The 24,036-nt window shown below is 61.6% G+C and overlaps 16 protein-coding genes across 16 annotated transcripts; 8 read left to right on the forward strand and 8 right to left on the reverse strand.

Annotated features, from left to right (window-relative positions):
• Positions 1-53: 53 nt before the first annotated feature.
• Positions 54-3,514, reverse strand: SPRG_04023 (hypothetical protein; the record flags this gene model as incomplete). Its single annotated transcript, XM_012342613.1, has 9 exons — positions 54-419; positions 465-1,282; positions 1,330-1,681; positions 1,727-1,933; positions 1,980-2,132; positions 2,180-2,479; positions 2,525-2,659; positions 2,702-3,229; positions 3,281-3,514. The coding sequence occupies 9 exons, from the start codon at positions 3,512-3,514 to the stop codon at positions 60-62; spliced, it is 3,087 nt and encodes a 1,028-aa protein (XP_012198003.1). The 3' UTR covers positions 54-59.
• Positions 3,515-3,780: 266 nt separating this feature from the next.
• On the forward strand, positions 3,781-5,262 carry SPRG_04024 (hypothetical protein). Its single transcript, XM_012342614.1, has 3 exons — positions 3,781-4,226; positions 4,280-4,679; positions 4,733-5,262. Exons 1-3 carry the CDS (start codon positions 3,900-3,902, stop codon positions 5,188-5,190), a joined length of 1,185 nt encoding a protein of 394 aa, XP_012198004.1. The 5' UTR covers positions 3,781-3,899; the 3' UTR covers positions 5,191-5,262.
• Positions 5,263-5,290: 28 nt separating this feature from the next.
• SPRG_04025 (hypothetical protein) lies at positions 5,291-6,942 on the reverse strand (the record flags this gene model as incomplete). The annotated part of the gene is made up of 2 exons (XM_012342615.1): positions 5,291-5,301; positions 5,346-6,942. 2 exons carry the CDS (start codon positions 6,940-6,942, stop codon positions 5,291-5,293), a joined length of 1,608 nt encoding a protein of 535 aa, XP_012198005.1.
• Positions 6,943-7,144: 202 nt separating this feature from the next.
• Positions 7,145-8,479, forward strand: SPRG_04026 (TKL protein kinase). The gene is made up of 8 exons (XM_012342616.1): positions 7,145-7,336; positions 7,387-7,448; positions 7,494-7,647; positions 7,702-7,760; positions 7,811-7,882; positions 7,926-8,037; positions 8,086-8,199; positions 8,246-8,479. Exons 1-8 carry the CDS (start codon positions 7,208-7,210, stop codon positions 8,408-8,410), a joined length of 867 nt encoding a protein of 288 aa, XP_012198006.1. The 5' UTR covers positions 7,145-7,207; the 3' UTR covers positions 8,411-8,479.
• Positions 8,480-8,745: 266 nt separating this feature from the next.
• Positions 8,746-9,110, reverse strand: SPRG_19544 (hypothetical protein; the record flags this gene model as incomplete). Its single annotated transcript, XM_012342715.1, has 4 exons — positions 8,746-8,816; positions 8,864-8,929; positions 8,970-9,057; positions 9,108-9,110. The coding sequence occupies 4 exons, from the start codon at positions 9,108-9,110 to the stop codon at positions 8,746-8,748; spliced, it is 228 nt and encodes a 75-aa protein (XP_012198105.1).
• A 145-nt stretch (positions 9,111-9,255) lies between these two features.
• On the reverse strand, positions 9,256-9,629 carry SPRG_04027 (hypothetical protein; the record flags this gene model as incomplete). The annotated part of the gene is made up of 2 exons (XM_012342617.1): positions 9,256-9,266; positions 9,365-9,629. The coding sequence occupies 2 exons, from the start codon at positions 9,627-9,629 to the stop codon at positions 9,256-9,258; spliced, it is 276 nt and encodes a 91-aa protein (XP_012198007.1).
• A 761-nt stretch (positions 9,630-10,390) lies between these two features.
• SPRG_04028 (ribonucleoprotein-associated protein) lies at positions 10,391-10,893 on the forward strand. Its single transcript, XM_012342618.1, has one exon. It carries the CDS (start codon positions 10,439-10,441, stop codon positions 10,823-10,825), a length of 387 nt encoding a protein of 128 aa, XP_012198008.1. The 5' UTR covers positions 10,391-10,438; the 3' UTR covers positions 10,826-10,893.
• On the reverse strand, positions 10,881-11,749 carry SPRG_04029 (hypothetical protein). The gene is made up of 3 exons (XM_012342619.1): positions 11,536-11,749; positions 11,272-11,480; positions 10,881-11,226 (listed from the first exon to the last, which is right to left on the reverse strand). The coding sequence occupies exons 1-3, from the start codon at positions 11,694-11,696 to the stop codon at positions 10,898-10,900; spliced, it is 699 nt and encodes a 232-aa protein (XP_012198009.1). The 5' UTR covers positions 11,697-11,749; the 3' UTR covers positions 10,881-10,897.
• A 153-nt stretch (positions 11,750-11,902) lies between these two features.
• On the forward strand, positions 11,903-13,692 carry SPRG_04030 (hypothetical protein). The gene is made up of 3 exons (XM_012342620.1): positions 11,903-12,181; positions 12,228-12,694; positions 12,742-13,692. Exons 1-3 carry the CDS (start codon positions 11,927-11,929, stop codon positions 13,607-13,609), a joined length of 1,590 nt encoding a protein of 529 aa, XP_012198010.1. The 5' UTR covers positions 11,903-11,926; the 3' UTR covers positions 13,610-13,692.
• On the reverse strand, positions 13,610-15,505 carry SPRG_04031 (hypothetical protein; the record flags this gene model as incomplete). The annotated part of the gene is made up of 1 exon (XM_012342621.1): positions 13,610-15,505. One exon carries the CDS (start codon positions 15,503-15,505, stop codon positions 13,634-13,636), a length of 1,872 nt encoding a protein of 623 aa, XP_012198011.1. The 3' UTR covers positions 13,610-13,633.
• A 50-nt stretch (positions 15,506-15,555) lies between these two features.
• SPRG_04032 (hypothetical protein) lies at positions 15,556-17,840 on the forward strand (the record flags this gene model as incomplete). Its single annotated transcript, XM_012342622.1, has 6 exons — positions 15,556-15,848; positions 15,902-15,944; positions 15,995-17,058; positions 17,105-17,248; positions 17,290-17,473; positions 17,517-17,840. The coding sequence occupies 6 exons, from the start codon at positions 15,556-15,558 to the stop codon at positions 17,790-17,792; spliced, it is 2,004 nt and encodes a 667-aa protein (XP_012198012.1). The 3' UTR covers positions 17,793-17,840.
• Positions 17,747-19,373, reverse strand: SPRG_04033 (CAMK/CAMK1 protein kinase). The gene is made up of 5 exons (XM_012342623.1): positions 19,036-19,373; positions 18,661-18,985; positions 18,303-18,607; positions 17,968-18,248; positions 17,747-17,917 (listed from the first exon to the last, which is right to left on the reverse strand). Exons 1-5 carry the CDS (start codon positions 19,055-19,057, stop codon positions 17,831-17,833), a joined length of 1,020 nt encoding a protein of 339 aa, XP_012198013.1. The 5' UTR covers positions 19,058-19,373; the 3' UTR covers positions 17,747-17,830.
• Positions 19,374-19,923: 550 nt separating this feature from the next.
• Positions 19,924-20,458, forward strand: SPRG_04034 (hypothetical protein). The gene is made up of 2 exons (XM_012342624.1): positions 19,924-20,254; positions 20,302-20,458. Exons 1-2 carry the CDS (start codon positions 19,951-19,953, stop codon positions 20,400-20,402), a joined length of 405 nt encoding a protein of 134 aa, XP_012198014.1. The 5' UTR covers positions 19,924-19,950; the 3' UTR covers positions 20,403-20,458.
• Positions 20,459-20,676: 218 nt separating this feature from the next.
• Positions 20,677-21,346, forward strand: SPRG_04035 (hypothetical protein; the record flags this gene model as incomplete). Its single annotated transcript, XM_012342625.1, has 1 exon — positions 20,677-21,346. The coding sequence occupies exon 1, from the start codon at positions 20,702-20,704 to the stop codon at positions 21,344-21,346; it is 645 nt and encodes a 214-aa protein (XP_012198015.1). The 5' UTR covers positions 20,677-20,701.
• A 1,234-nt stretch (positions 21,347-22,580) lies between these two features.
• Positions 22,581-23,278, forward strand: SPRG_04036 (hypothetical protein; the record flags this gene model as incomplete). The annotated part of the gene is made up of 1 exon (XM_012342626.1): positions 22,581-23,278. The coding sequence occupies one exon, from the start codon at positions 22,581-22,583 to the stop codon at positions 23,214-23,216; it is 636 nt and encodes a 211-aa protein (XP_012198016.1). The 3' UTR covers positions 23,217-23,278.
• A 110-nt stretch (positions 23,279-23,388) lies between these two features.
• On the reverse strand, positions 23,389-23,962 carry SPRG_04037 (hypothetical protein; the record flags this gene model as incomplete). Its single annotated transcript, XM_012342627.1, has 1 exon — positions 23,389-23,962. The coding sequence occupies one exon, from the start codon at positions 23,960-23,962 to the stop codon at positions 23,390-23,392; it is 573 nt and encodes a 190-aa protein (XP_012198017.1). The 3' UTR covers position 23,389.
• Between the last annotated feature and the right edge of the window lie 74 nt (positions 23,963-24,036).

Here is a 24,036-nt window from a genome sequence, read left to right on the forward strand (position 1 = left end):
TTCTTTAGACATGCATACTATCAAGGCCTCACCCTTTACGACCTTGATACTATATTTGACTAGACAAGGACGTCGGGGGTGTGGACGATGTGCAGTAGCTCGTGAAAGAGGTGCCACGCGTGCGTGCCTTGGAGCGGCTCGTCGCGCAGAATGTGTTCGAGCGGTGTCACGAGGCGCAAGCCGGCGGTGCTGTCGAGGTGCGTCTGGCGCTCGATGCCGGTGACAATCTCGTGGCTCGTGGCGGCCCAGACGTTTTTCAAAAGGGCGTACGTCAGGTCGGCGTGTTGGAGGAGCATGCCGTCGCTCGGTGCGGCAAAGAGAAGCAGCGTCTTCTCGAAGAGAGCGCTCGCCTCGATCGGCACAACGCCGCACTCCAAACACGCCGCGCTACAGTGCAGCGGCTTGGGCCGCGCCGCCACCTACAGGATGGTTCGTCGCCACATACATTGGTTGCAGCGACACACCCGCAGCGCCGCTTGGTACGCGCTGGCCGCAGCGTACGGGTGCGCGCGGGCGTTGAAGCCGGCGACGATGGTCCGGAACGTCTCGAACGAGTCGACCGCTTGCCCGAAGCTCGTCTCGATGTGCAGCTTGGTGGTCGCGTAGCGCGCTTCCCACTCGTCGACGCAGATGGCCAGCACTGCGTAGAGAGGGATCCACATGGTCCCGTAGATCTGCGCCAAGCTCGCGACCTTGGCCTTGGCGCGTTGCAGCGCGTCATTCGAGAAATGCGACAACACGATGTTCATGGCGTCGAACGCTTGCTGCTGGCCGACAAACTCGCCGCCGTCGCTCTCGACGAGGTAGTAGCCGTCGTGCGACACCTTGGCGAGCACGTGCAACGCGTGCAGAGCAAACCAAAACGCCATGCGCGGGAGCGCGTCGACGCCCGCGAGGCCCAAGAGGCGGCTCCAGAGATGGATCTTCTCGCTCTGCGTGTCGAGGTGCGAGAGACTCGTTACGAGGTCCACGAGCCGCTCGTTCGCAAAGCGAGGCACGCGGAAGCGCTCGAGGAAGATGCGGTACACCATGTCTTGCGGCGACAAGGCGAGGAGCTCCGTAGGCGCTTGCGCTTTGCTGCCGTCAGAAGCGCCGCTCGAGAGCTGCAGGATGATCTCGTTGATGACGAACGAGAGGATCCGATGCGTCGCGGCCACCGTATAGTTGTATGGCACGTACTCGGCGCGCAAATGCTGGACGCAGTGCTGGAACGATGCAGGCACTGTTCGCTTGTGGTCTCCGAGGCGCTTGTTGGGCGTCTGCTCCAACGAGGGCGCCACCACTACTCGGCGCGTCTTAGCCGAAGCGAAAACAAGTAACATGGAATACCATGCGCGGTGGCCGCCATGCGCACAGCTTGCTTTATGTGGCGAGGCCCGGTGCTCTGCGCTGTGAGCGGTGCCGTCTCTGTTTGGGCACTTCGGCCGCAGCGTCGGCGAACCGGTGCTCTCGATTGGCTCTCCACTGTCGCGATGAGCTCTTGCAGCTGGCCTTCCATTTCAAGCAGTTCTTGGATCGGTGGAATGAAGAACGCGTGTTGCCACACCAGCTGCGGGTCCCATCCGAGCGTGCAGTCGGGACTGCTCAGCGTGGTGAGGAGGGCGAGGCGCTTCAGCGCTGCTTCAAGCTCCGTGCTCACGGCGCTGGCTTCGAAGCTCGAGAGCACGCTATGGCCATGGTGCTACAATACGATCCAGAATTCGCTGATAACTCCGTGCTGTCGCACCGTCGCGGCATCCTCTGAAGACGCGGATGCGAACGCCCGCACAAACGTATCGCTATGAGCAAGGCTGAACTTGGCGTCCAGCGACCGGCGGAGCTCCTCGACGATCTCAATGCCGGTGCAGAAGCGGGGCGCGGCGCGCGGCTGGTCTGGGAACGCGTCCAGCACGGTCTGGACGAGCTGGCTCGTCAGACGCACGAGAATCTGATCCTAGACGCCCGCGTGGCCATTGATCGTTTTCGAATCCAAGACGTACGGCAGCCAGATACTTGTTGAGGTCGTTTCGGAGGCGAATGCCAAGGTCCTTCTCGGCCGCCACAATCTTGTGCTTGTGCTGGAGCTTTCCATGGAGCACGTCCATGGTCGCACGCTGCTGCTCGTGGCGTCGCTCGAGCTGGTCGACTTCCACCTACACCAGGTTCACAAATTCATATTCAGATCCAAATCCAGTTGTACTTTGAGGGTCTTGAGGGTCTGGCTGAGCACAACGATCTCGTCTTCGATCGACTTGTTCATCGAGGCCATCGTGCTCGAGACGCCGTGCCAAAGACCGTAGAGAAAGTGACTCGAGGTCGGGCACTTGTCAAAGAGTAGCCGCGAGAGCTCGTACATGACCGCGTCGGCGTAGTCGAGCGTCAGCGTGAGCTTGGCGTGGCACTCGGTTTCCATCGCCTGCGCTGTGCAGAGCTTCTCGTAGCGCAGGCGCTGCCACTGGAAGAGATAGTTCACTTGGTCTTTCGAGAGCGGCGGCCGAGCCTACATCCGCGTCTCAATAGTCTCAACGTTGAAAGGATTTTTAACCTTGGGGAACTCGACGACCGTCCACGGCTTGGACGAGTCCATCGCGTGCAGATTCAGCGAGACGGAGCGCAAGTCGAAGCGCGACTCGACGGGGCAGTAGTTGTAGATGCGCTGGATGACTTCGTCCTCGGGCACCTAGCAACAGCGTACACCCCAATGCGATGCAGCTCGTCGTACGCGGGTCGGCGGAAAGGCGCGGCACCGGCGAACGTGCCGGTACGAGTTGTCGGGTGCGACCTTGGGCAGCTCAAGGCGGCGGGCGGAGGCGCGCGTCTCATACGCAGCCTTGTCGGTGAGCTCAAACGCGAGCGAGGGTGGCTTGCTGCAGCGATGCCGCGGCGACGCGAGCGCGAGCTTGAGCTCTCGTAGCTGCGCCCGCGGAGACGGCGCGCTCGGCGCTTGCTCGGGGCCGATCGCGGCGACAAACGACGCGACTTGCGTTCGATCTTTGGCGGCCTTGCGCACGAGCATCGCCTCCATGCGGTCGAGCAGGCCTGCGAGTAGCTTGGTCCAACCCACATGCACGCGATGGCCGTCGTCGTCGTCGCTGAAGCACGCTTGGACGACTTCCAGCGCGATCGTCAATGTGTCTAAAGGCGTGAGTGGGTGGTCCGGGTCCGACTCGGCGGCGACAGCATCCGCGATCTTGCGCGCCACGAGCGCAGCGCTCCATGGGAACTGCACCTCGCTCGTAGCCTCGCCCTCCTATATAATAGGCGTAGTGTTCCGATCAAGTTTGTTGTGACGTGGAGGCACCCGCAAACGAGGCAGCGGCTGCGACGTCGGTAGAGAAGCCAGCGCCTGGTCGAGTCGTCGCTGGAGGTTGCACAGGATTGTATCGAGCTCCTTGCGCTGGTGGTCGTCGAGCTCCGTCTGGAGCACGCCAAGCGGCTTTCCTCGCTCGAGGACGGCGACGGGCTCGGGGAGGTTGGGGAGCACAACACCGAGCCGTGTTCGCTTGAAGACCTTGCCCTCGCCTGCCCCGACCATCGTACGAGCCTTGAAACCGCCACGAAGAAAGGGCAGCACTAAACCCACCCAACTCTGTCTCGCACCCAAACCATGACGCAGCTGGTGTCCGATCCCGCCCCTACCCAACCGCCGATGACCGTGTGCAACAGCACGCGCCGAAGCGTCGACAAGGCGTCCTGAGCCTCGCGCGCTGCCCGCTGCTTTCGGCCGCGCTGTCGGCGCCGTCAACTCACTGCCTCGCCGCTGCTCGTCGTCGTTTGCAACAGCTGGGCGTTTACACGACACGGACGTGGCAACGTCATGGAAGTGAGTTGCGTGCATTTAGAGCCATCTGCGCGGGTGACTTTGCCCTTTGGGTGCATTCTTCAATTCGCCTCGACACCGACACGGACCAGTACACAGCATGGGCAACGCAGCCTCGGACATCTCAATCTTCGCCGACGGCGAAATGGAGCACGAGTTTGCAGCGCACGGCGGCACGGGCGACGTCTCGGTCAAGGAGCTCATCTCCGAGGGCTACAACATGGTCATCGACTCGGTCATCCGCCCGCCGCGCGCCACGTACGACCTCGAGGAGCTCGGGCCCGAGACGCTGACGCTGCATGACCCGCTGTCGCAGGATGTCGTGTACGCCAAGCGCGTCGACTTTACGCTCCGCAACGAGCGCCACCTCAACCTCTCGTGCTCGCACTGGCGGCTGCTGCAGAACGACGAGCTGACGCCGCGGCCGGTACCCTTGCCTCTTATGTGGCACTCGATGTGACGTGCGCGTGGATCTTGTAGAGCTCGTGCTTGGTCTACCTGCACTCGAACCTCGGCTCGCGCAAGGACGTGCTCAAGCTCCGTGACGAAGCGCTCGCGCTCGGCTTCTCGGTCCTCGCGTTCGACTGCTCGGGGTCGGGCAACTCGGACGGCATCTACGTCACGATGGGCTGGAACGAGTCGATGGACCTCAAGAGCGTGCTCGACCACCTCGAGGGCGACGACAGCGTCCTCGACGTCGTCCTCTACGCGCACAGCATGGGCGGGTACCCCGCGCTCCTCAACATTGCGAGCCGCGCCCAGGACAAGACGCACGAAGTTGCGATCGCCGGCGCCAACGTCGACGCGATCCCCGCCCCCTTCCGCCGCAGCAACATGGCGCCGTACACCAAGCCGATCCGCGGCCTCGTTCTCGACAGCGGTAGCATCATTATGATCTCCATCAGCTGCATCCTCCTCATCCGCTTGTAATAGCGTACAGCACGATGGACATGGTCACAGACGAGCTCGTCATGGGCGTGCGCCAGGAAGGCTTCCAAATCCCCAAGATGCTCCTCAAGACGGCCACGAAATGGGTCGAAAAGTCGGTCGAGAAGCGCGCGGACGTCGACCTCACGGTGCTCCGCCCGGTCGAGTTTGCGCCCATGTGCAAAGTGCCCGCGCTGCTCGTGTACGGTCTCAAGGACGAGTACATTATGCCGGAAAACGCCTTGGAGCTCGACGCCAAGTACGCAGGCCCGCACGCGACGATGGCCCTCGACGTCGACCACTACGCCAAGCGCGATCTCCACTCGTACCGAACGTCGCTCCTCTTCCTGCGCACCGTCGTCACCAAGCTCAACGAGGCCAACTACGAAGAAACCTTGTCGCCGCCATTTCAGGACGAGCTGCGCCGCATCAAGGCTGCCGTTTTTCGCAAGGCGGCCGTGTAATAATGACATACCAATGATCTTTGTCAATACGACGATTGTCCTATTGTCCTTGCCACCAGAACCGAATAATGTACAATATCGTCTACTGCGAGTTACGCGGTTACCAGTAGTCTTCGATGAGCGGTTGGGCTTCTCGGACGACGACGCGGTCGCACTCCCCGACGCCGAGCACGACAGGAAATCGTAATCTTTGATCTCAAAGTCCTCGACAAAGTCGTACTCGTCCGGCTTGGCTTCGGACACGTCGTCGTCGTCGTCGCCGCCATGGCGCGAGAGCAGCTCGGCGTCGACGATGCTCGCAAAATGGACACGGAGCTCGACGATCTGGCCGTACGGGAACGGGCCCAGAAACGCCTTGTCGAACGCGAGCCGGAGCAGCGTGTCGCAGACGCAGTAGTCGTCGGTGCGGCCCCAGTGCGACGTCCGGTACGGGGCGGTCGCGCGCCGCAGCGACTCGGTCGAGAATTTCAGCGTCTCGTAGACGTCAAAGGCCTCGTCGCACGCGAGGATCGCATCGGCGTGGAGCTTGAGGAGCGTGAGGCCAATGCGGTGGATGACCTTGGCGCCTTCGGCGAAGAAGACGTCCCAGACCCGCAGCGTCGTCTCGAGCGGAAGCGAATTCACAAAGAGGCAGAGGAACCACTTGAACGTGAGCGGCGCGAGGTGCACGTGGAGGGTACTGAGGTGCGACGCGACGTCGGGCAGCTTTTGCGCGACGAGCGCGTGAAAGACGTGCTGGTCGACGCGGGATCCGACCATCGACGTCGTATGGTACTCGGGCACCAAGTCTTCAATGACGCAGGCCAGGACCCAGAACGCTTCTTCCTCGCCCATGTACACGAGCAACACGGCGACGAGGAAGTTCATGCTCTGGCAGTACCCGACGCTCGGGTTGCGGAGGCTGTACATGGAGAGAACCCGGCGCAGCTCCGAGACGTTGCCCTCGCGCTCTTCGCGCGAGTCGGGCTCTTGCGGAAAGGTCCGGTACAAATCCTTCTCGATTTCGTTGCCCACGTCGTCCGGCACTTCGTCGACGCGCCAGAGCAGCGCGTCGTACTGCGCATCGGGCGGCGCGGACGACCGCTTCTGCTCGGCGCCGCTGCAGAGGAACCACACTTGGCCGCGGTACTCGATCGGAATGCCGGCACGCAGCATCGACTCGACCTGCCATTGGCCGAGCGAGAAGCCCATGAAGCCCATGTTGCCAGCGTCCGAGAGCGACCGCCGGCGAAAGCCCGACGACGACGACGACGCCTCGTGTTTTGGCTTTAGCGGGCCATGGAACGAGGCGCGTGACCGCTCCGTGTCGTGCGCGACAGCGTCTTCTTCGACGCGGCGCCGCCATTTCTGGAACCAGCTGAGTTCCCACTCCTTGGAAATGAACTTTTCTTCCCACTTCTTCTTCTTCATGCTCGTCATCGTTGTCAACTCAATCTGCTCGTCAAAGCTGAGCGGCTCGCGCCCTGGCGAGCTCAGGCTCTCGAGGAACCGGCAGCGAAAGTGATTCGAGCCGTTGCAATTGCACGTCGTATGAAGCGTCGGGCTCTTGCGGTACTTGCTGGCGGCGCGTGGCTGGGCTTTCTCCGTCGAGAAGAAGCGGCGCCGGCCCGCCTTCGTGGGCGAGCAGGACATGGAGTGGCGCAGCACGCGCGCATGCGTCTTGCGCTTCTCTTGCGGCAGCGCGAAGCGCTCGCGCGGGCGCATGCACTTGAGGAAGCCGCCATGGCCGTCGTCGTGGCCCGCATGTGCCATAGGACCCGTCGGCGCAGTAACAATCGATCTGCCGAGGCCAGTACCTCGGCGAGACCTAGATCTGATTTTTTAGTGGGTCACCGCCTTTTTATTCGCCCTATCACTTGCTTTTTGTATGTCATCTGGGTGGGCAGCCGTAATTAAATGCACTTGTCGCGTGCCCCGTACCGTCGGGTCCTAATTAGGCTCCAAAACAGGATCTCGGAGCCCAAGGCAGTTACAGCCGCTTGCGTTTCGGAAGATCGCATCATTTGGTGGACGGACGATGGCCGACGGCGCGTGGAAGAGCATCCGCTTCGACGAGCTCCATGTGGGTGAGAAGATCGGCGGTGGCGGCGTGGGCATCGTCTACAGTGGCACGTACCGCGAGAAGCCCGTCGCGCTCAAGACGCTGGTGCGGCGACTCGAACGATACCACGCACGCCCAATTGCTTGATGGAATAGTTTGATCCGCGCGTCGACCAAGCGCTCAAGGACGAGTACATGGACGAGCTGCTCGTCATGAGGTAGCACGCTTCGAGGTGGTATCGCGCCTCAAACTGCCGCTCTAGCAAGCTGCAGCACCCGCACATTGTGCACTTTATCGGCGCGTGCATGGAAGCGCCCAACTTGTGTTTCGTCATGGAGCTCTGCAACATGTCGCTCTTCGACCGCCTTCACCGCACGAACCTCGCGCTGAGCGTGACCGAGCTCGTCGAGATGGCGGTGCGTGTCCTACACTGTACATGTACCACTCCATGTCTCTCACACGCATCGCAGACGGGCGTCGCCGACGCCATGATGTATCTCCATGCGCAGTCGCCGGCCATCATTCATCGGTACATGCTGCAAACGGTGTCCTTGGATGGTCATTGCTGCGTGTGCACAGCGACCTCAAGAGCCAGAACGTGCTCCTGGACATGCACGGCGTAGTCAAGCTCTGCGACTTCGGCCTCGTGTGGTGCGTCGTCTGCTGCGTGGTAAAGAGGTTTCAACCTGCGTAGCACCAAGGAGACGACGGCGGGGACACCAGCGTACATGCCGCCCGAGCTGCTCGCGGGGCGTCCGTTCTCCAAGGCTGTCGACGTGTACATGTATGGCGTCCTGCTCTGGGAGGTGATGTGTGTTTCTGCTGCTTGACTGCGATCTCCTCATCGCGTCTAGCTCTTTGCTCGGGACGTGCCGTTTCGCGGCTACGACGTCGACGACATCCAGCGCAAGGTGCTCGCGGGCGACCGGCCTCAGATCCCGACGCTCGACTGCCCTCAAAAGTGCAAGGTACAAGGATTGCGGCTCGCATCGTAGTGGAAGATTTTGCGGCTAGGAACTCATTCGCATGTGCTGGGACCACGACCCGGCGCGCCGCCCGTCCTTCAAGACGATCCATGCGACGCTACGCGAGATCGACTGCGCGGCCGAGTTCCATCGCGCGATGGACCACGTCATGGAGGAAGACGCGCTCGACTGTCTCGTCAAGAAGCGGAAATAGCGCGCTTCAGCGTCGACCGACCTTCCAACTTCTTCACTGCTGCAATACGAAGAAGCTTCATACATTGACCTCTTCGTCGCTTTGTATGAACGCGGTCCTTGCAGTGGCGAGGATCGGAGTCATCGCTGTCTTTTGTCGATGACCGGTGCAGGTATCACCCACCGCAACTTGGAGGTCGAGCACGAGAGGGCTGCTCGCCACCCCTAGCGACCACGAGGCTTTCTCTGCAGACGAAGTCTTTGTGTCTGTGTGCACGCCAGTGGGACGCCACCGCAATGAACGTCTCTCGACAAAGTTCCGCCTCCATAAGCACAAGACCACGTTATCGTCGGGGTTCAAGGCGCAAACAAGTCGAGGCCGAGGTCGTTCCAGCGCTCGGTGCGCTCGGCGCGGAAGCCGGGGAGCACTATTAGCAAGGTACATTGGCCAGACTCACAGATCATTATGCATTACCTGGGCCCAAGAGCGGACCGCCGCTCTCTTCCGCGTTCAGGTCCATGCCCAGCGGGATCTCGATCTCTACGCAGGTGGAGCGAGGGTCAGGATCATGCTCATCTACCGTCGTCCGAGAGGCAGTCTTGCATCCATGCTTCGTCCACGACGTCCAGCAACATGCGCTCGCGGAAGACAGAGACCACCTTGCTGTCCTAGTTAGTACATGGCGCTGATGAGACGTCATCGACATCGCTGGCCGCACCATGGATGTCGAAGATCGAAGTTCAAAAACGAAGTTGCAACCGGCGAAGGCGTTGACAAGAGCAGCAAGGGCGGACAATTCGCCGCGTCGTCGGTAGCCAGTGGCATGCAGCGTCCCAGATCCTGCGGAGATGGATCTACCACGGGCGTCAGAAGCAGCCTTCGTGCACGTCGCAGGCGGCTTGGGCCGAGGGCGCGATGCTGATAAGAGCACACCGACGACGTGTTCAACATAAATGCACTCATTACCGAGCTTACTGCTCGCCCGACTGCTGGGCCTTCTTTGCTCAAACTGTGCAGGTGTCCACGTCTTCATCTGGAGCGCGTGGATCGAGGTCATTTCTTCCTTGAGCGCTTCGTTCACGGCGCGCTGGCGCTGGAGCAGCCCCATGCCCTCAAAGAGCGGGCTCACGACAATGACGCTGAACTTGGTGCCGCAGCCGTCCGAGTTGTCTTCGACCTGGATGTACGTCACTTGCAGCGCCGCTTCGAGCTTCGCAGAGAGTTCGGCCGTGGTCACCATCGTCGTGTCAAGAGGGATTCGCAAATGAATTCGTTCAACCCGCGAGCACGGTTATCCGGACGTCGCTCCTCGTTATCCGGTATGCGACTGGGACATCCCGCGATGCATCATCGTTTGGGATGATGGCATCGGGTGATGCATCGATGCACTCGATGATGCCATCGCCCAAGCCATTGGCAGCCAGGAGCCACTGCGCCCATGCAAGAGCTGGAGCGGACGACGGTGGACGCAGCTTCCATGACGGCAGTGCACAGTGGCTACTACCCATCCTTCCCATGCCCCTTGCACTTCAGGACACTGGCAGCTCGTAAACGCATCCCGCAGAAGCCTTGACGCTTGTTTATGGCTCATCACGTCCTTTCTTTGGGATTCCACGCCATCCCAGAACGGTATAATCCGATAGTATGCACAGCGAGCAATGGTCCCCACCATCAATGCAACCTACGCCGAGGGCGGAGCTAGCAACGCAGGCGGGCGCCACCGTAGGCGGCCTGATGCTACGTCGTTCGATGCGTGATCGTGTCCGTACGGCGCTTCCGCCCTGCAGCGCCGTGCCCCTTCTCTAATGGTGTAGTCGGATCGGACATGGAGGATGTTGATTCGTTCGTAAATCGAATATTTTTGACCAGTAAGCCGCAACGTTGCGCGGATTGGTGCAAAATCGACCAATGAAGCGAGCTGGCTTGCGATTGGTGGAGATCGAAATCGTCGTTTTGGATTGGGTGGTCGCGGCGTGTGCTCGGCCCATGCAACTAAGATCTACGAAGCATACTCCATTTAGCAGTGATCTACAAGTGAGCTTCTATACCATGTCTGACGCCGCCGTGAACCCCAAGGCCTACCCGCTCGCCGACGCCAAGCTTACCGTGAGCATCCTCGACCTCGTGCAGCAGGCCACCAACTACAAGCAGATCAAGAAGGGCGCCAACGAGGCCACCAAGACGCTCAACCGCGGTATCTCCGAGTTCATCGTGATGGCCGCCGACACGGAGCCGCTTGAGATCCTCCTCCACTTGCCGCTCCTCTGCGAAGACAAGAACGTCCCGTACGTCTTTGTCCCGTCCAAGGTCGCCCTTGGCCGTGCCTGCGGCGTCTCGCGCCCGGTCATCTCGGCCTCGATCACGTCCAACGACGCGTCGCAGCTCGGCCCCCAGATCCGCGCCATGCGCGAACAGATCGAGCAGCTCCTCATCTAAGCATGGGATCGAGCCACGACTTGAGCGCATGTAACTTAACACATGTAAATTTAAATGCTCCCCGAGAATCCTTTATTTGTTGGTGACCATGAGCACGTACTCGCGCGAGCTTTCGCCAAAGGTCAGCACGTCGCGCTCGCGGAGCTCAATGTAGCGCGAGTGGTCAATCTTCTTGCCGTTCAGAAACGTGTGGTTCGTGCTCTTGAGGTCCATGATGTACGGCTTGATGGTCTGGATGAGCTCGGGCTGGTCGAGCTCCGACGCCCGGTGCTCCGTCACGCGCAGCCGGAACTGCAATACCGCGTGCTGTTTGGAGATCGACTCGTGCTCCATGAAGACGTCGGCCACCTTCTTGTCGCGACCAAAGAGGCACGCGCTCTGCCGGTGCAAGTGCAGCGTAGCTAAACGACCACCATGAGCTCCTTCTCGATTGCGATCGAACGCACCAATGTTTTCATCCTTCTTGAAGACGTAGAGGCGCCAGCGCTTGTCGGGCACGCGGGCTTCGGGCGGCTCGCACCACTTCATGACAACGCCATTCCGCGTGTTGCCCGTCGCGCTGTCTTTCGCCAAAGCGCCGCTCAAACCAAAGTTGGGCTTCTGCACGACAACAGGCTCCTCGTTCGGGTCCTTGGGCTCCTCGGGCTGACCCCAGCTACAGAGACGAGTACATGCATGAGCCTCAGCACTCGCCATCGCATGGGCCTTACGCAAACTTCTCGCCCTTGCCGCCATCCACGAGGTGTGTAAAGTCGCGTGGCTTGACGTTGCCATTGCGCTGACGCGGCTCTCGGCTGCGGGACCGCGACCGCTGTCGGGCGTCGCTCCGGTCACGCGACCGGGATCGGGATCGGCGGCGACGGTCGGCCATCGCTCGTCTGTTTTCTTGCTGCGTTTGATGGCTGGTCCAAGCCTCGACTCGGTTTTAGTTTTACCCATTGTCCCATTTCAAGGGCTCCTCATTTGTATATTGTTATCGCGCCCATCAACTGGGAGAAAGGTGGGAAATAGCGCTTGCCTAGTTAGTCGGCGCCTAGTCGATCGGGCACGGACCAACACTCATATCGAACAAACAAACCTGCAGCGACTGCGTCATTTGCCATGTCGACGACCGACGCGCCGACCGACGCGACGCCGACGCTCGCGGAGCTGCAGCAGTCGCACCCTGGCGCAAGCCTCGACCTCGTCCCGCTCTTCACCTCGCGCAGCGTCCACGAGATTGCGGCGCGCGTCGACTTTCTCCTGCGATCGAGCCAGCGCATGCTGCTGCACGAAGAGCTTCCGCGCGCCTGTGGCTCGGTCACCAGCGTAGATGCTCTTGAGATCTTCCTCCTCTTCCTCGAGCATCAAGCCACGGTACGCCGCTGCCTGCACGACGAGCCTCTTTCGATAGTGCTTGTAGAAACACCCGACCGCTTTGAGCGTGACCATGTCGCTGCTGCCGCTGCTGCCCACCGCCGAGCTCATGCCCTCGAGCGTGCAAGAGGCGGCGACGCGCTTCTTCCAAAAGCATCTTCCGATCAAGGCGACCAACACGTCCATGACGGGTCTCTTTTGCGCCTTGTACCACGTCCCAATGCCCCTGCGCGTCGACACGTTCAACGCATGGCTGCGCCTCGACTCGGTGGCCGCGCTCAAGTTTCTCGAGGCCGCCGACGTCGCGGCCCACGTCGATTTAGATGCGACCCTGCGCCTCCTCGTCGAGAAGACGCACTTTAACGCGGCGGATCGCCTCGCCGTGCACGTGCCGTCGCTTCAGCGGGCGTACGTGCAGGCGCTCGTCGACACGTACGCGGACGCCAAGGTCACGAAGAAGCGCATCACCCGCTTCAACTTTCTCCCGGACGACTTTCCCGAGTTTGTCGCGCGGTAGACCTTGCACGAGCCGTCTCGATGCTCATGATGCGACTGCATAGGCGACGCCGGGCGACCATCAAGTACCTCGTCAAGGCCGGGCAGTACGGCGACGTCGACCAAGCCGTCGGTGGCGACGCAAGTGCGATGAAGTTTGCCTGCCGCTGCGCCTACGACACGTGCGGCGCCGACAGCGACGTCACCAGGCAGTTTGTGCAGCAGTACAACCTTGGCAGTCTCTTTCCCGACGTCGTTGCATCGCAGGACGCCGGCGACCTCTCGCTGTTAATGGACGACCCGCCGCGCCTCGATGGCTTTGCCTCGATCCTCACGTACCTTCCGAGCAGCCACGTCTGCTTTCTCGCGTCGCCGGTTGACGTTGCCGGCGTTGTGAAAGACTTGCTCTCGGCGCCGTTTGTCGGTCTCGACTGCGAGTGGCGCGCCTCGTACAACTCGTTTACGTCGACCGGCAGTGCGGGAAACCCGTGCGCGCTGCTGCAGCTAGCGACAAGCACGCATGTCTACCTCGTCGACATGCTCGTGCCTGGCATGCTGGAGCCGTTGGCGCCGTGGCTGGCGTCGCCGTCGTCGCTCAAGCTCGGCTTTGACATCAAGAGCGACCTCGCCGCGCTCCAAGCGCCCGTCGTGTGTGGCGTCGTGGACCTGCAGACGGTCGCCAAGAAGACGAGTCTTCTCCCCTCGAACCGGCCGTCGCTCTCGGACCTCGCGCTCAATTACCTCGGCCTCCCACTCGACAAGCGCGTGCGCATGTCCAACTGGGAGCGCCGCCCGCTCACGGCGATGCAATGCGAGTACGCGGCCTTGGACGCCTACGTGCTCGTCGCAGCATACGCCGCCGCCATCTCAGCACCGAGCGTCGCGGCGGCTGTCGCCCACTGCCGCTACGACGCCAGTTCAGACACGAATTAACCGTAATAGTACATTCTAGACGCGTTAGGCGGCCATGAAGCTCGAGAGCGCGTCAGCAAACACGACGGGCTCCGACTCGGCGGGCAGCAAAAGATGTTGTTGGATCGCCGGCGGCAGCGCCGATGCTTTGAGAAAAAACTCGTTGAGTTTGAGCTGGAGCATGTCCTTCTCTTCGCTCAGGATGCGCAGCTGCGCGACCGCGTCGTGGGCCATCGACGCACGCGCCGTCACATCGGCCAGTCGCGCCGCTTCGACGGCGTCCAATTGCGCTCGCAGCGCCGTCTCTGTTTGCAGCGACTCGGTGAGGCGGTCGACGAGCGCCGTCCGCGCGATGGCCTCGTCCGCGCGCGCTGCCTCCAGCTGCACCATCTCGCGTTTCAACGACGCGATCGACTCGTTGGCTGTCTTGATTTCGAGCTCTCGCTGCCGCAACGCTTCGTGGAGACTCGCGATGGTCTCTTGCGCCGCCGCGAGCTCGTCGCGCGTCCGGCGCGTCTCGTTGTTTTCCATCTTGGCGCGGGCGAGCGCCGCGGCGTGGGCCTTGGCCTGCAAGGATTGTTCCTGCTGCAGCCGCGCTTCCAGCGTCGCCTTTTCTCGGCAAAAGTGCTCGGTGAGCGTCGCGTGCTTGGCCTTGTACGCGGCGTCCAACGCATCGCGCTCGTTTGCGAGCTTGTCGTCGGTCCACGCGGCGTACGCGGCGGCGGTCGCTTGCTGGAAACAGGCTGCGCCATCGGCCGCGATGCGCTCGCTCCAGACGCGATGCTTGGCCGGGCCTCGGCACGCGGCGTGGTACTTTGCCGAAACTTCCAGGAGCGCGGACGCGGGCTCGAGAGTGCTATCCGCCGTCACCGCGTGCCAGAGCTGCGTGCACAGCGCAGAGCAGAACGCCTCAGAGTGGGCGTCCAGCGAGTCCCGCTGGTCGCGATCGAGGCGCCGCAGCGCGTCCCACAGCGCTGCCTTGGCCTTGGACCGCGCCGGCGCGTGGGGAAAAGTCGCGCGGGACGCGAAGAGTGCGAGCGCCATGCGAGAAACGTCGTCGTGCAGCGTCTCGTACGCGGGCAGCTCGAGCGGCGGCGACTCGGTGACCGCGCCGTCCATCGCGTCCCGGTACGTCTGGAGCGCATCCGCGATGATGGGCTCGCATTGCAGGTCGACAATGTGGTCCCAGGCGGAGAGCAGGTCCAGGGCGCCGTCGGCCGTTGGCTGCAGACACGCATCGAGGAACGCGACAAGGAGCGGGCCGGTGAACGTCACGTTGAAGAGCCGCTTCTCGGGCAGCGCGTCTAGGAGGTTGGTGCGGCAGGCGCTCAGAAAAGCGTCGTCGGCGTCGGTAGGCAGCTCGATCGCGCAAACGTGACGTGCCTTGGCGAGCTGTGCGTCACGCGGGCGACCGCCGACGTCGGGCCAAGCGCTCGGTGTGAAGACAGGCGCTGCACTGGGCGTGACCCAGGCCATCAATGGCAGAAACGGAGCTACGTCAGGTGTGTCGTTGCTGAGCCCTTGTAGCAAGTGCGCCGCTGCGTCGACTTCGCCGCTGCCAATGTGGAGGACAAGGCTTGCGAGTGCGAGGGCCACTGCGCGGAGAGGGCTCGGACCCGACGGCAGCTGCAGATCGAGCAATAGGGCGCACCGACCGGATTGCATATAGTCGGCCGAGCCTACAATGTAGATGCCAGGCGCGGTGCTGGACTCGTCGCGGGCGGGCGGACCGTCGCCGAGCACACGGCTCGCATCGCGCAGCCGGTCGGGCCCGCCCGAGACGACAAGCGTGCCAATGGGGTACTCGAAGCCTTGGAGGAAGGCGACGCCTGCGGCGGCGAGGTGCATCGTCTCGCCGTCGTCCTCGACAAGCCGGATCGGCGCCGGCGGCCATTCCCACACGACCTCTTCCGTCATCACTCGCAATTTGCAATAGCCAATCAAATCGCATCGAAGATTTTGAGCCCATGGGCTCGCGCTGGCAGCAGCTCTACGGTCGCGCCGCGCCGTCCGAGAACCAAGAGACCCGTGACGACGACTCGTGGGTCGACGCGTGGCAGCGGCATGTGCTCGTCGACGACGCGCGTCACCGCATCCTCGACAACAACGACGACAGTGACGACGACGACGTGGCGTTTCCGTGGCCTCCGCCCCTGAGCCATCTCGATGCTGCGCCCGAGGTCGACGCCGACGTCCAAGCTCAAGCCAAGAAGCACATCCAGGCGTGGCTGTACGTCGAAGAGTCGGCCAAGACCATCAAGTAGGCGATCTACTGCGTGCAGCATTGCCCATCATGGTGGGATCGATCTGTAGGCAAGCGCTGCATACAGGGAAGCCGTCGCGGGCAAAGCGACAGGTGAGCGCATCAGCAGCGGCCAGGATGTGACAAGAACGTGGCACGCGTAGATTCTGCAGCAACCACCGCCAACAGTTGTGAGAACACGGCCAGTCGCCGCTGCTCGGCACGTCCAGCGCCATGTCGCGCCAGCGCCCACCAAGGTCAAGGCACCCACGCTCTCTCGTTCCGCTGCCCGTAGCACGCCCAAGACGGGCCCTGCTTTGCTGGCAGAGGAGCCTACTCATCGCACTCGAAGTGCTTTGTCGGTGAAGCCGCGGGCTCATAGCGCCACGAAAGAGCTGTCCCGCCAAGAGGTTGTCGCGTCGCGCCGACTCGCTCAGGAGATCACTCGCGTCTCGGCGCTGCAGGAAGCCAACGCCCAGCGCACGTATGCCCGCACCATTCTCCGCAAGATGTGGGGTGCGTGGGCTGATTCAGCGCTGCGTGGACGCGCCGAGCTGCAGCACGCAACCCGCACGCACCGCCTCGCGGTGCTGCAGCGACATCTGCACGCATGGCGCCGCGTGACGCAAGCGTATCAACGTGCGCGTGCTGCCGCCCACGCGCAAGCACGGCTCGAGACGCTCCGGGTGCTCGACCACCTCGCGGGCCAGCACCACCGCGCGAAATGTCTCTTTCGGTGCTTTGTGCACTGGCGCGCATTCGCAGCGCGCAGCAAGCGCGAGAAGGCGCAGGGTGTCGGCGCCAGCCAGCGCCGGCAGCTGGCCGCGACACTGCTGACCGCTGCGTTGGCACCAGAGGCTGCGTCTCACCGCGACTGCGGGACATCGCCGGCCTTTCCAAAGCAGAACGTCGTGCGTCGGTCGGTGCAGCTATGGACGCTCCAAGCCGCTGCCAGCCCCGTGAAGGGCCAGGCTACGAGTCCGCTGCTGCAGAAAAAGCCAAAACCCAAAGTCAAAATACAGCGGTGCGACGCGCCACCTCCCGCCGCCATTGTCGACATGCACGCGCGCATGGCCGAGCGGAAGGCGCGCTGGGACCTGCTGCAAGAAAAGTATAAGCTCAAGCAAGCCATGGCCGCCGAGGTCGAGGCGCAGATGCGCGCGGCCCAAGCCGCCGCGGCCGAGGAGGAGCGTCTGGCTGCGATCGAGCGCAAGCGGGCTCTGAAGCGGTACACTTGCAAGATAGTCGCACCGGATCACGACGTCTGCGTGTAGCGAGGCGCAGCGTAAGGAGGAGGCGGCGTTGCAGGAGAAGGAGCTGCGTCGCCAGCAACTGGTGCTTGCCAAGCGCCACGCCGCGCGCGCCACCGTCTACTGGCGCGGGTTTCTCCCGTGGTGGCACCGGCACGTCTACTCCAAGTACGTACCCTGAGCCTACGCGTGGACTCATGCATCTTTAGACGGCAAGTGACCAAAGCCCTCAATTGGCACCACGACACGCTGCTCTGCTATGCATTTCGTGCGTGGACGAGGTTTCTACTGGCTGCGCGGGCCGATCGAGCGCGTGCCGAGGACGAAGCGCTCGATGATGCGCGATGGTACTATCAGTACCGGCGCATGCGCGTGCTCTTTGCGCAGTGGAAGGTACTCGCGCGTATGCCATGGAAGACACATCGAGGCTGCGTAGGCAACCCGCATGCAAACACAACGCAAGGCCGAGAGCATTGCTCAGCAGCACGGTTGGCAGCTCGTCGCCACGGTGTGGCACGGCATGCATGCTCGCGTGGCGGCGCGCGCCGAACGACTCCAAGCGGCGCAGAGGCAGAGGACGCGACGGCAATGCGCCCATGTTGTGGCCACGTGGCGCGCGTTTGTGCGTGGGTCGCAAGCGGCGGCCGCGGCCGAGAAGGAGAAAGAGGCCATGCGGCGACAAGTGTTCGAGTGGCTACGCGAGGCCGGGTAAATGTATATTCTCAAACACGACAATCCAATCAACGCAGCCTAGCTGAACCGACGCTTCTGGTTGAAGCGGCGCATCTCGTGTATTGCCGAGTCGAGCGGTTCTTGGCTCGCCGACATGGTGCGCGCCTACGGAGTCGAATGCGTGAGGAGAGAGGCGAGGAGGAGGATGGGCGTACGCGGATCCACGGGTGCTCGAGCGCTTGCTCGGCGCTAAAGCGCTGGACCGGGTCGACGTTGAGGAGGTTGCGCAAGAACGACTTGGCGAGCTCCGAGACGTTGGTCCAGTACGGGTCGGGGAACTCGAGGATGCCCGACGTGATCTTCCGGTACACCGACTCCATGCCCGTCTCGTCCTCGGTGAACGGCGGGAACCCGCAGAGCATGATGTACACGACGACGCCGAGGCTCCAGAGGTCCACCTTGCTGTCGTAGCCATTGTCGTTGAGCACCTCTGGCGCTAGAAAGAGGTCATCATCATGAGCTTTTGTCAAGTGTTGAAACAGGTCCGTACCGACGTAGTAGTCGGTGCCGCAGCTCGTGTACGCGCGGCCGCGGACGTTGGCACGACCGTACCCGGTCATATCGTCGTCTTCGTCTTCGAGGATTTTGGCGATACCAAAGTCGCTGATCTTGATGTCATGGCGGCTGTCGCTCGTCGCCAAGAGGAGGTTCTCGGGCTTGATGTCCCGATGCAAGATGTTGTGGTCGTGGAGGTACTCGATCGCGAGGAGGAGGTTCGCGACGATCTCGGTCGCTTGGCGCTCCGAGTAGACACCGACTTGGACGATGCGGTCAAAGAGCTCGCCGCCCGTCGCCCTAGCACGCATAGGATACAGGCCCTGCACCAACACGTCGGGTGATGGATGTACCGCTCCATGACGAGGTAGAGCTCCGTGTCGCTCTCATAGACCGCCTCGAGGCTAATGATGTTGGGATGCTTCACTCGCATCAGGACCGCGATCTCGTCGCGGAGGCTCTTCTTCTTCAGGCAGAGCTGCTTGTTGATGACCTTGACGGCGAACTGCTCGTTGGAGGTCTTGTGGCGGCAGGCGTACACCATGGAGACGCTGCCTCGTCCGATAAGCTCGCCGATCTCGAACCAGTGGTGGAACATGGCGGGCGTGTGCACGTCCGCGAGGCCATGCGTCACGAGGAGCTCTTCCTCCTTCCGGAAGAACGCCGAGAGCGGGGGGGCTAGCCTCCATGATGAGCCATCTCCCTCATGGAGGTCGATGAGGACGTACCATGGAACGCGGGGGCCGTCATCTTGCTTCAGATACGACGTCTTCTGCGGTAGTAGCGACGTGTAGGGCTGCTTGCGATGTCTACCTTGACATGCAAAGCAATTAAACCCAACCTTCCGCGGGCCGGAGCATTTCCACCAATCAAACGCGAAGAAGCATAAGTGCAGCCAATCCGATGCGCGGACGCTGCTGAAAATATTTGTCGTCTATACCTGCGCCCCAAAACCGAGGGACGACCACCCATCCCACATCTTGGGCGCGGCTGCGTCGCCATGGCGTCGACTCGACAGGCCGATCACGATGCTCCATGCATCGCTCCCATCGTCTCGGGAAAATGGTCGAATTGGACCTTGCAGTTGCGCGCGCAGGTGGTTCCTGTTGCCGGTTGTGATGATGATGACCTCATGTCCCCACGTTACCATGTTGAAACCGATTCGAGGCAGGAGGAACGTCGCCGAAGACCGGTGCCGTGGACGCGAGCCCGTGCAGAAGTCGCTTGGTGAGTCTTGATGCACGGAGGAGCGGTGGTTGGCAGTAGGGCGATCTGTCGCGACACCGCTGTTAGGTCATTCGACTGGGCCAGTCGTTGCAAAAGGCGCAGCCGATATTGCGGCCCATCGTGCTCACGGCACCAAGTACATACTACACATCAACCAGGAAAAGGCCAAGATTCTCATGTTCAAGGACCATGCAGTTGCGATGGCATTCGAGAAGAGACACAGACTGAGCCCGTGACATTAGGAAACGAATCTTTTCCCATCGCTTCGCAGCCCATGAAGCCCCTAGAGCCATGAGTGAAGGCAATCGGGCCAAGCCGCGTCTCTTTGCCGAGTGCCATCCGTCGGCGCCTCTAAAAGTCGATATCCGGATGCGGACAGAAATCCTGTGGCCGCAAGTTTCTCGATCCTTCTTCTCATGCTCGCGACGACGTCGAGGCTCGTGCTGCGGCCGATGGCGGCCCGGAGTTTGCCGCGAAGGGACTTTTCCAAGGAGGCGTTCGCCAAGCACACGGCCAAGTTCAAGGAGATCATGAAGCAGTACGGCAAGGTCGCCGTCGTTGTGCACTCGTCGGTCTTTGTGACCACGCTCGGCGTTGCCTTCTCGGCCATCGAGTATGGCATCGACATCCGCGAAGCCCACATTCCGTTCGTCGACATGTCCAAGATCGACCCGAACGCGGGCACGCTCCTGCTCGCCTACTTGGCGACCGTTGCCACAGGTGCGTCGGCGTCATGGTTATAGCCTCCTTATCATGGTCATGCGTAGGCCCAGTACGCGGCGGACTCACGATCGCCGTCACGCCGTGGATCGCTCGCTTCCTGCGCAAGCGTGGCAAGTGGGCGCCACCTCCGACCACGCCCAAGTAAGACATAGACGCCAACCACTTTAAATACACAGCATTGCCTGACGCATTGTCGCTCGAGACAGCCATCTCCGTCAGTGCTGGAAAGGGCTATCACATGCAGTACGCCCTTCCTGGCCTCTCGCGAGGCTAGGTCAACCACCACCTGCCGGGATACGAGGAGCATAAGCAAGCTGGATAAGCTGGGTCGAAGAGCGTCCATGATGCCACAGCGCCTGCCACTTTCGCCTTGCCGTCAATCGCCTTTTAATCCGGATAATAGGCGGCAGTAACCGTACAACCAAGATCGAAGCACGCCGCAGGATGTGGCAATCGACGTCAGAAGCGATCGCGGAAGAGCTGCTGCAGGAGCTTGTCGGGCGATGGGAGACGCTCGACGTCGGGAGCGTCTTTGCGCAAGACCAGCTGGCCGCGCTCTGGCGGGTCTCGTTTCCATCATCGCCGCCTGAAATGCCATTGACGCCGCACCCGCGCTGGCTCGAGCTCGGGTTCTCGTCGCCCGAGCCATGGCTCGACATCCACACGACGCTGCACCTGCATTGCATTCTGTACGTTGCGGAGCACCAGCACAAGCTGTACATGCAGCTCCTGCGGCGAAATGACTTTCCCGTGATGCAGACCCTTCTAAGGCTCCTCGATACGCTCGTGGCGCATATTGATGGCAAGGCGCCGTGCCCGTGCTGTAGCGCGCCGCGGCAAGGCGACCTCTACGACGGCCTTGAGTGCTTGTACGAGCAGCGCCAAGGCAACGAGCTCGAACTCCTCTTCACACGCATGATCATCGAGTACCAGGCCTCCTCAGCGCCGTTGAGCCGCCGCCTCCGCGAAACACGGCAGCGGATGGAGGCCCTCATGCGACAGAGACCTGCGGTCCGCGCGCTTCTCACGACGCCAATACAGACTTCGTGGTGCGACGTCTGCCGAGTCCTCTCGCCCTACCAGTTCTGATTGATTGAGAGATGCTATGTGTAACACTTGACATAACACGAAATAGCAACGGTTCAGCGTACGTTATAACACCTCTCGTCATCGACTCAGCGGTTGGGGTTTCGGTATTGGTAAGTAACCGTGTTAGAAAAACGCAAAGTCGCACAGCATGTCTGCAATCACCGGCCGGCGGAACCCTACCCCCTCAGTGTCATGGACAACGAACGCTCATAGGCCCGTTGCGGCAAAGGCAGTCCATGTGGCGCGCTTGGAACCAGTCACCCCACTGAACCTGCGCGACGATAGAAAAGTGAACGACGCCGAAGTCTGCAGGAGCGACGATCGCCCGCTCGGCGGCTAGCGCAGCATCCCTGAGGCTGCACCACGTGATGCGAGCATAACATGACGGATGACGGGGTGCTTCCTTGGGATCTAGGTGCACGCTTCCTTTTCTGGAGAATCGCCCAATGCACAACCGCACATGACTGAGCCAAGGTGGATTACGGTAGCATAACATTGCATTGAAGGACCTGCCCGCAAAAACCTCGTCAGCACCCCAACTTCGAGCGTGCTTCTTCGAGGGACAGAAGCCATGGTCTACGCGCTTTCGATACAAGACCTTGGTCTTAAACACTATTCTTAGTCGATGACGTTATACGTCGCGTCGGTTTTCATACAAATGCAAGGTAAACTTGGAGGGGTTGTGGTCGTGAGTTGCGTCACCCTGCCTCATGCGATGGAAAGCATACAAATATCAAGTACAAGTGTGAGGCTGACAGTGGGCGTTTGCACATGTCGCTGCTTCGAACTTCGCTCTCCCGCATTGCTGTGGCGAAAACGATCACATGCGAATCGCCGACGCCCGAGAATTTTTGATGTGGTCGGCGCTGGATCCATACAGAGAGCGAGGTTCGCGGCCACATGGTCGCATCTATTTTATTCCAGCGATCGCGTCAGCTTTCGTGGCCGTGCTTTCTCCAAACTGTCTCGGTTTCCAATCCCCCGGTATGGTCATATTTGAGCTCATGGTGCCAGTGCCAACTGAACCTTGCCCGTTTGACCGGTTCTACAAATTCTTCGCCGTCCACGAAACGGGGACCACGAGCTCTCGTACCGGAGATTTGTGGGTTTACAAACCCGTGCACCAATCCAGGTGCGGCGGTTTGAGACACTGGTGGGAAACACGTGGTCGAGCCGGTTCGGACCGAAGCATGACATCGATCCCACGGCTGTTCATTTTTCAAGTCGCGCCTCGATGCCCACCCGCCAGCACGTGACGCTGCCACCGCTCATGCACCTCTGCGGCCACGCTGCTGGCTGCCACCGCTTCGCCAAGGTGCACGGCGCCTGCCTCCACCACGCTCGGGAAGCCCAAAAACCCGTCATCGTGACGTCGCCCAGTGTCCGCGTGTGCATCTTTCCTGGCTGCGAGAAGCAAGCGAAGCGCAAGCGCGTCTGCATGGACCATGGCGGCCGCCACATGTGCAAGATGGATGGCTGCCAAAAGTGCGCGCACAAGGGCGGCTTCTGCATCGCCCACGGTGGCGGTCGCCGCTGCACGGTCGAAGGCTGTACCAAGAGCGCGCAGACCGGTGGGACCTGCTACAGCCACGGCGGCGGCAAGCACGGCAACCGCCACTACTGCAAGTGGGAAGGCTGCCAGCGTTGCGCGCACAAGGGCGGGTTCTGTGTGAGTCACGGTGGCGGCCGCCGCTGCAACGTCGACGGTTGCTCGCGGAGCGCCCAAGTCGGCGGCGCGTGCTACAGCCACGGCGGTGGCAAGCGCTGCAGCGTCGACGGCTGCAACCACGCGGGTCGTATGAGCGGCTTCTGCATCAAGCACAAGAAGATGGTCGACGCCGGGTCGTCGCCCAAGAGCCTATCCTGCTAATGCACTCCTATTTAAGCAAGCCTATCCTAATACTATTTGTTTCGATTACAATAAAGTACAGTACCACCTCGTCCTCGTGTCCATCCAGGTCATGTCCATGTTGCACGTGATCCCATCTGTATGCAAGCGACGACTGCGATGTAACATGTAAGACGACTTTACTGGACGTCAACTCAGGCGACAACCGACGACACGCGACGATGGGCAGTTGGCGAGCGGAGAAGGGGAGAGCTGGGGAGGCTCCGCGCGTCCTTGGAGCTCGATTGCCGACTGAGGAGGTACTTTTGCGCATGCGTCCGGACCTGCGTGTAGGACCGGGTCGGTACGACGTGCGTCGCGATGAGCTTCCACGACCGGCCGTAGAGTTTGTAGCCGGTGAGGAACCGGTCGTGCTCGTCCTGCGTCCATCGACCGCGCTGCGTCTGCCGCTCGTCGGTGCTGCTGCTGTCGGTCGAGCTCGCATCGTCGTCCAACGACAGTTGCTTCTCGTCGTCGCCCACCGACGGTTGCGTCTCGTCGTCGTCGGACGCGGGCCAGACGTCGGCCTTGCGGGGCGATGGGACGTCAAAGGCGTCGGCCACGTCCACGCCGAGGTCGACGTCGATCATCTCCATCGCTGGGTCGAAGAAGAGGTCCATGTTCGGGTCCATGCTCAGGTCCATGCTCAGGTCCATGCTCAGGTCCATGCTCAGGTCCATGCTGCAGTCGAGGTCGAGGTCCATGCTGAGGTCGAGGTCGAGGTCCATGGCGCGCGACAAGCCCGCGCGCTATAAATAGAGAGTGGGGTATTCCTTCGTTGCATATCTTGTGGGCTGCATGG

This window comes from Saprolegnia parasitica (assembly GCF_000151545.1).
Source record: "Saprolegnia parasitica CBS 223.65 unplaced genomic scaffold supercont2.10, whole genome shotgun sequence".
Classification (NCBI taxonomy): Eukaryota; Oomycota; class Saprolegniomycetes; order Saprolegniales; family Saprolegniaceae; genus Saprolegnia; species Saprolegnia parasitica.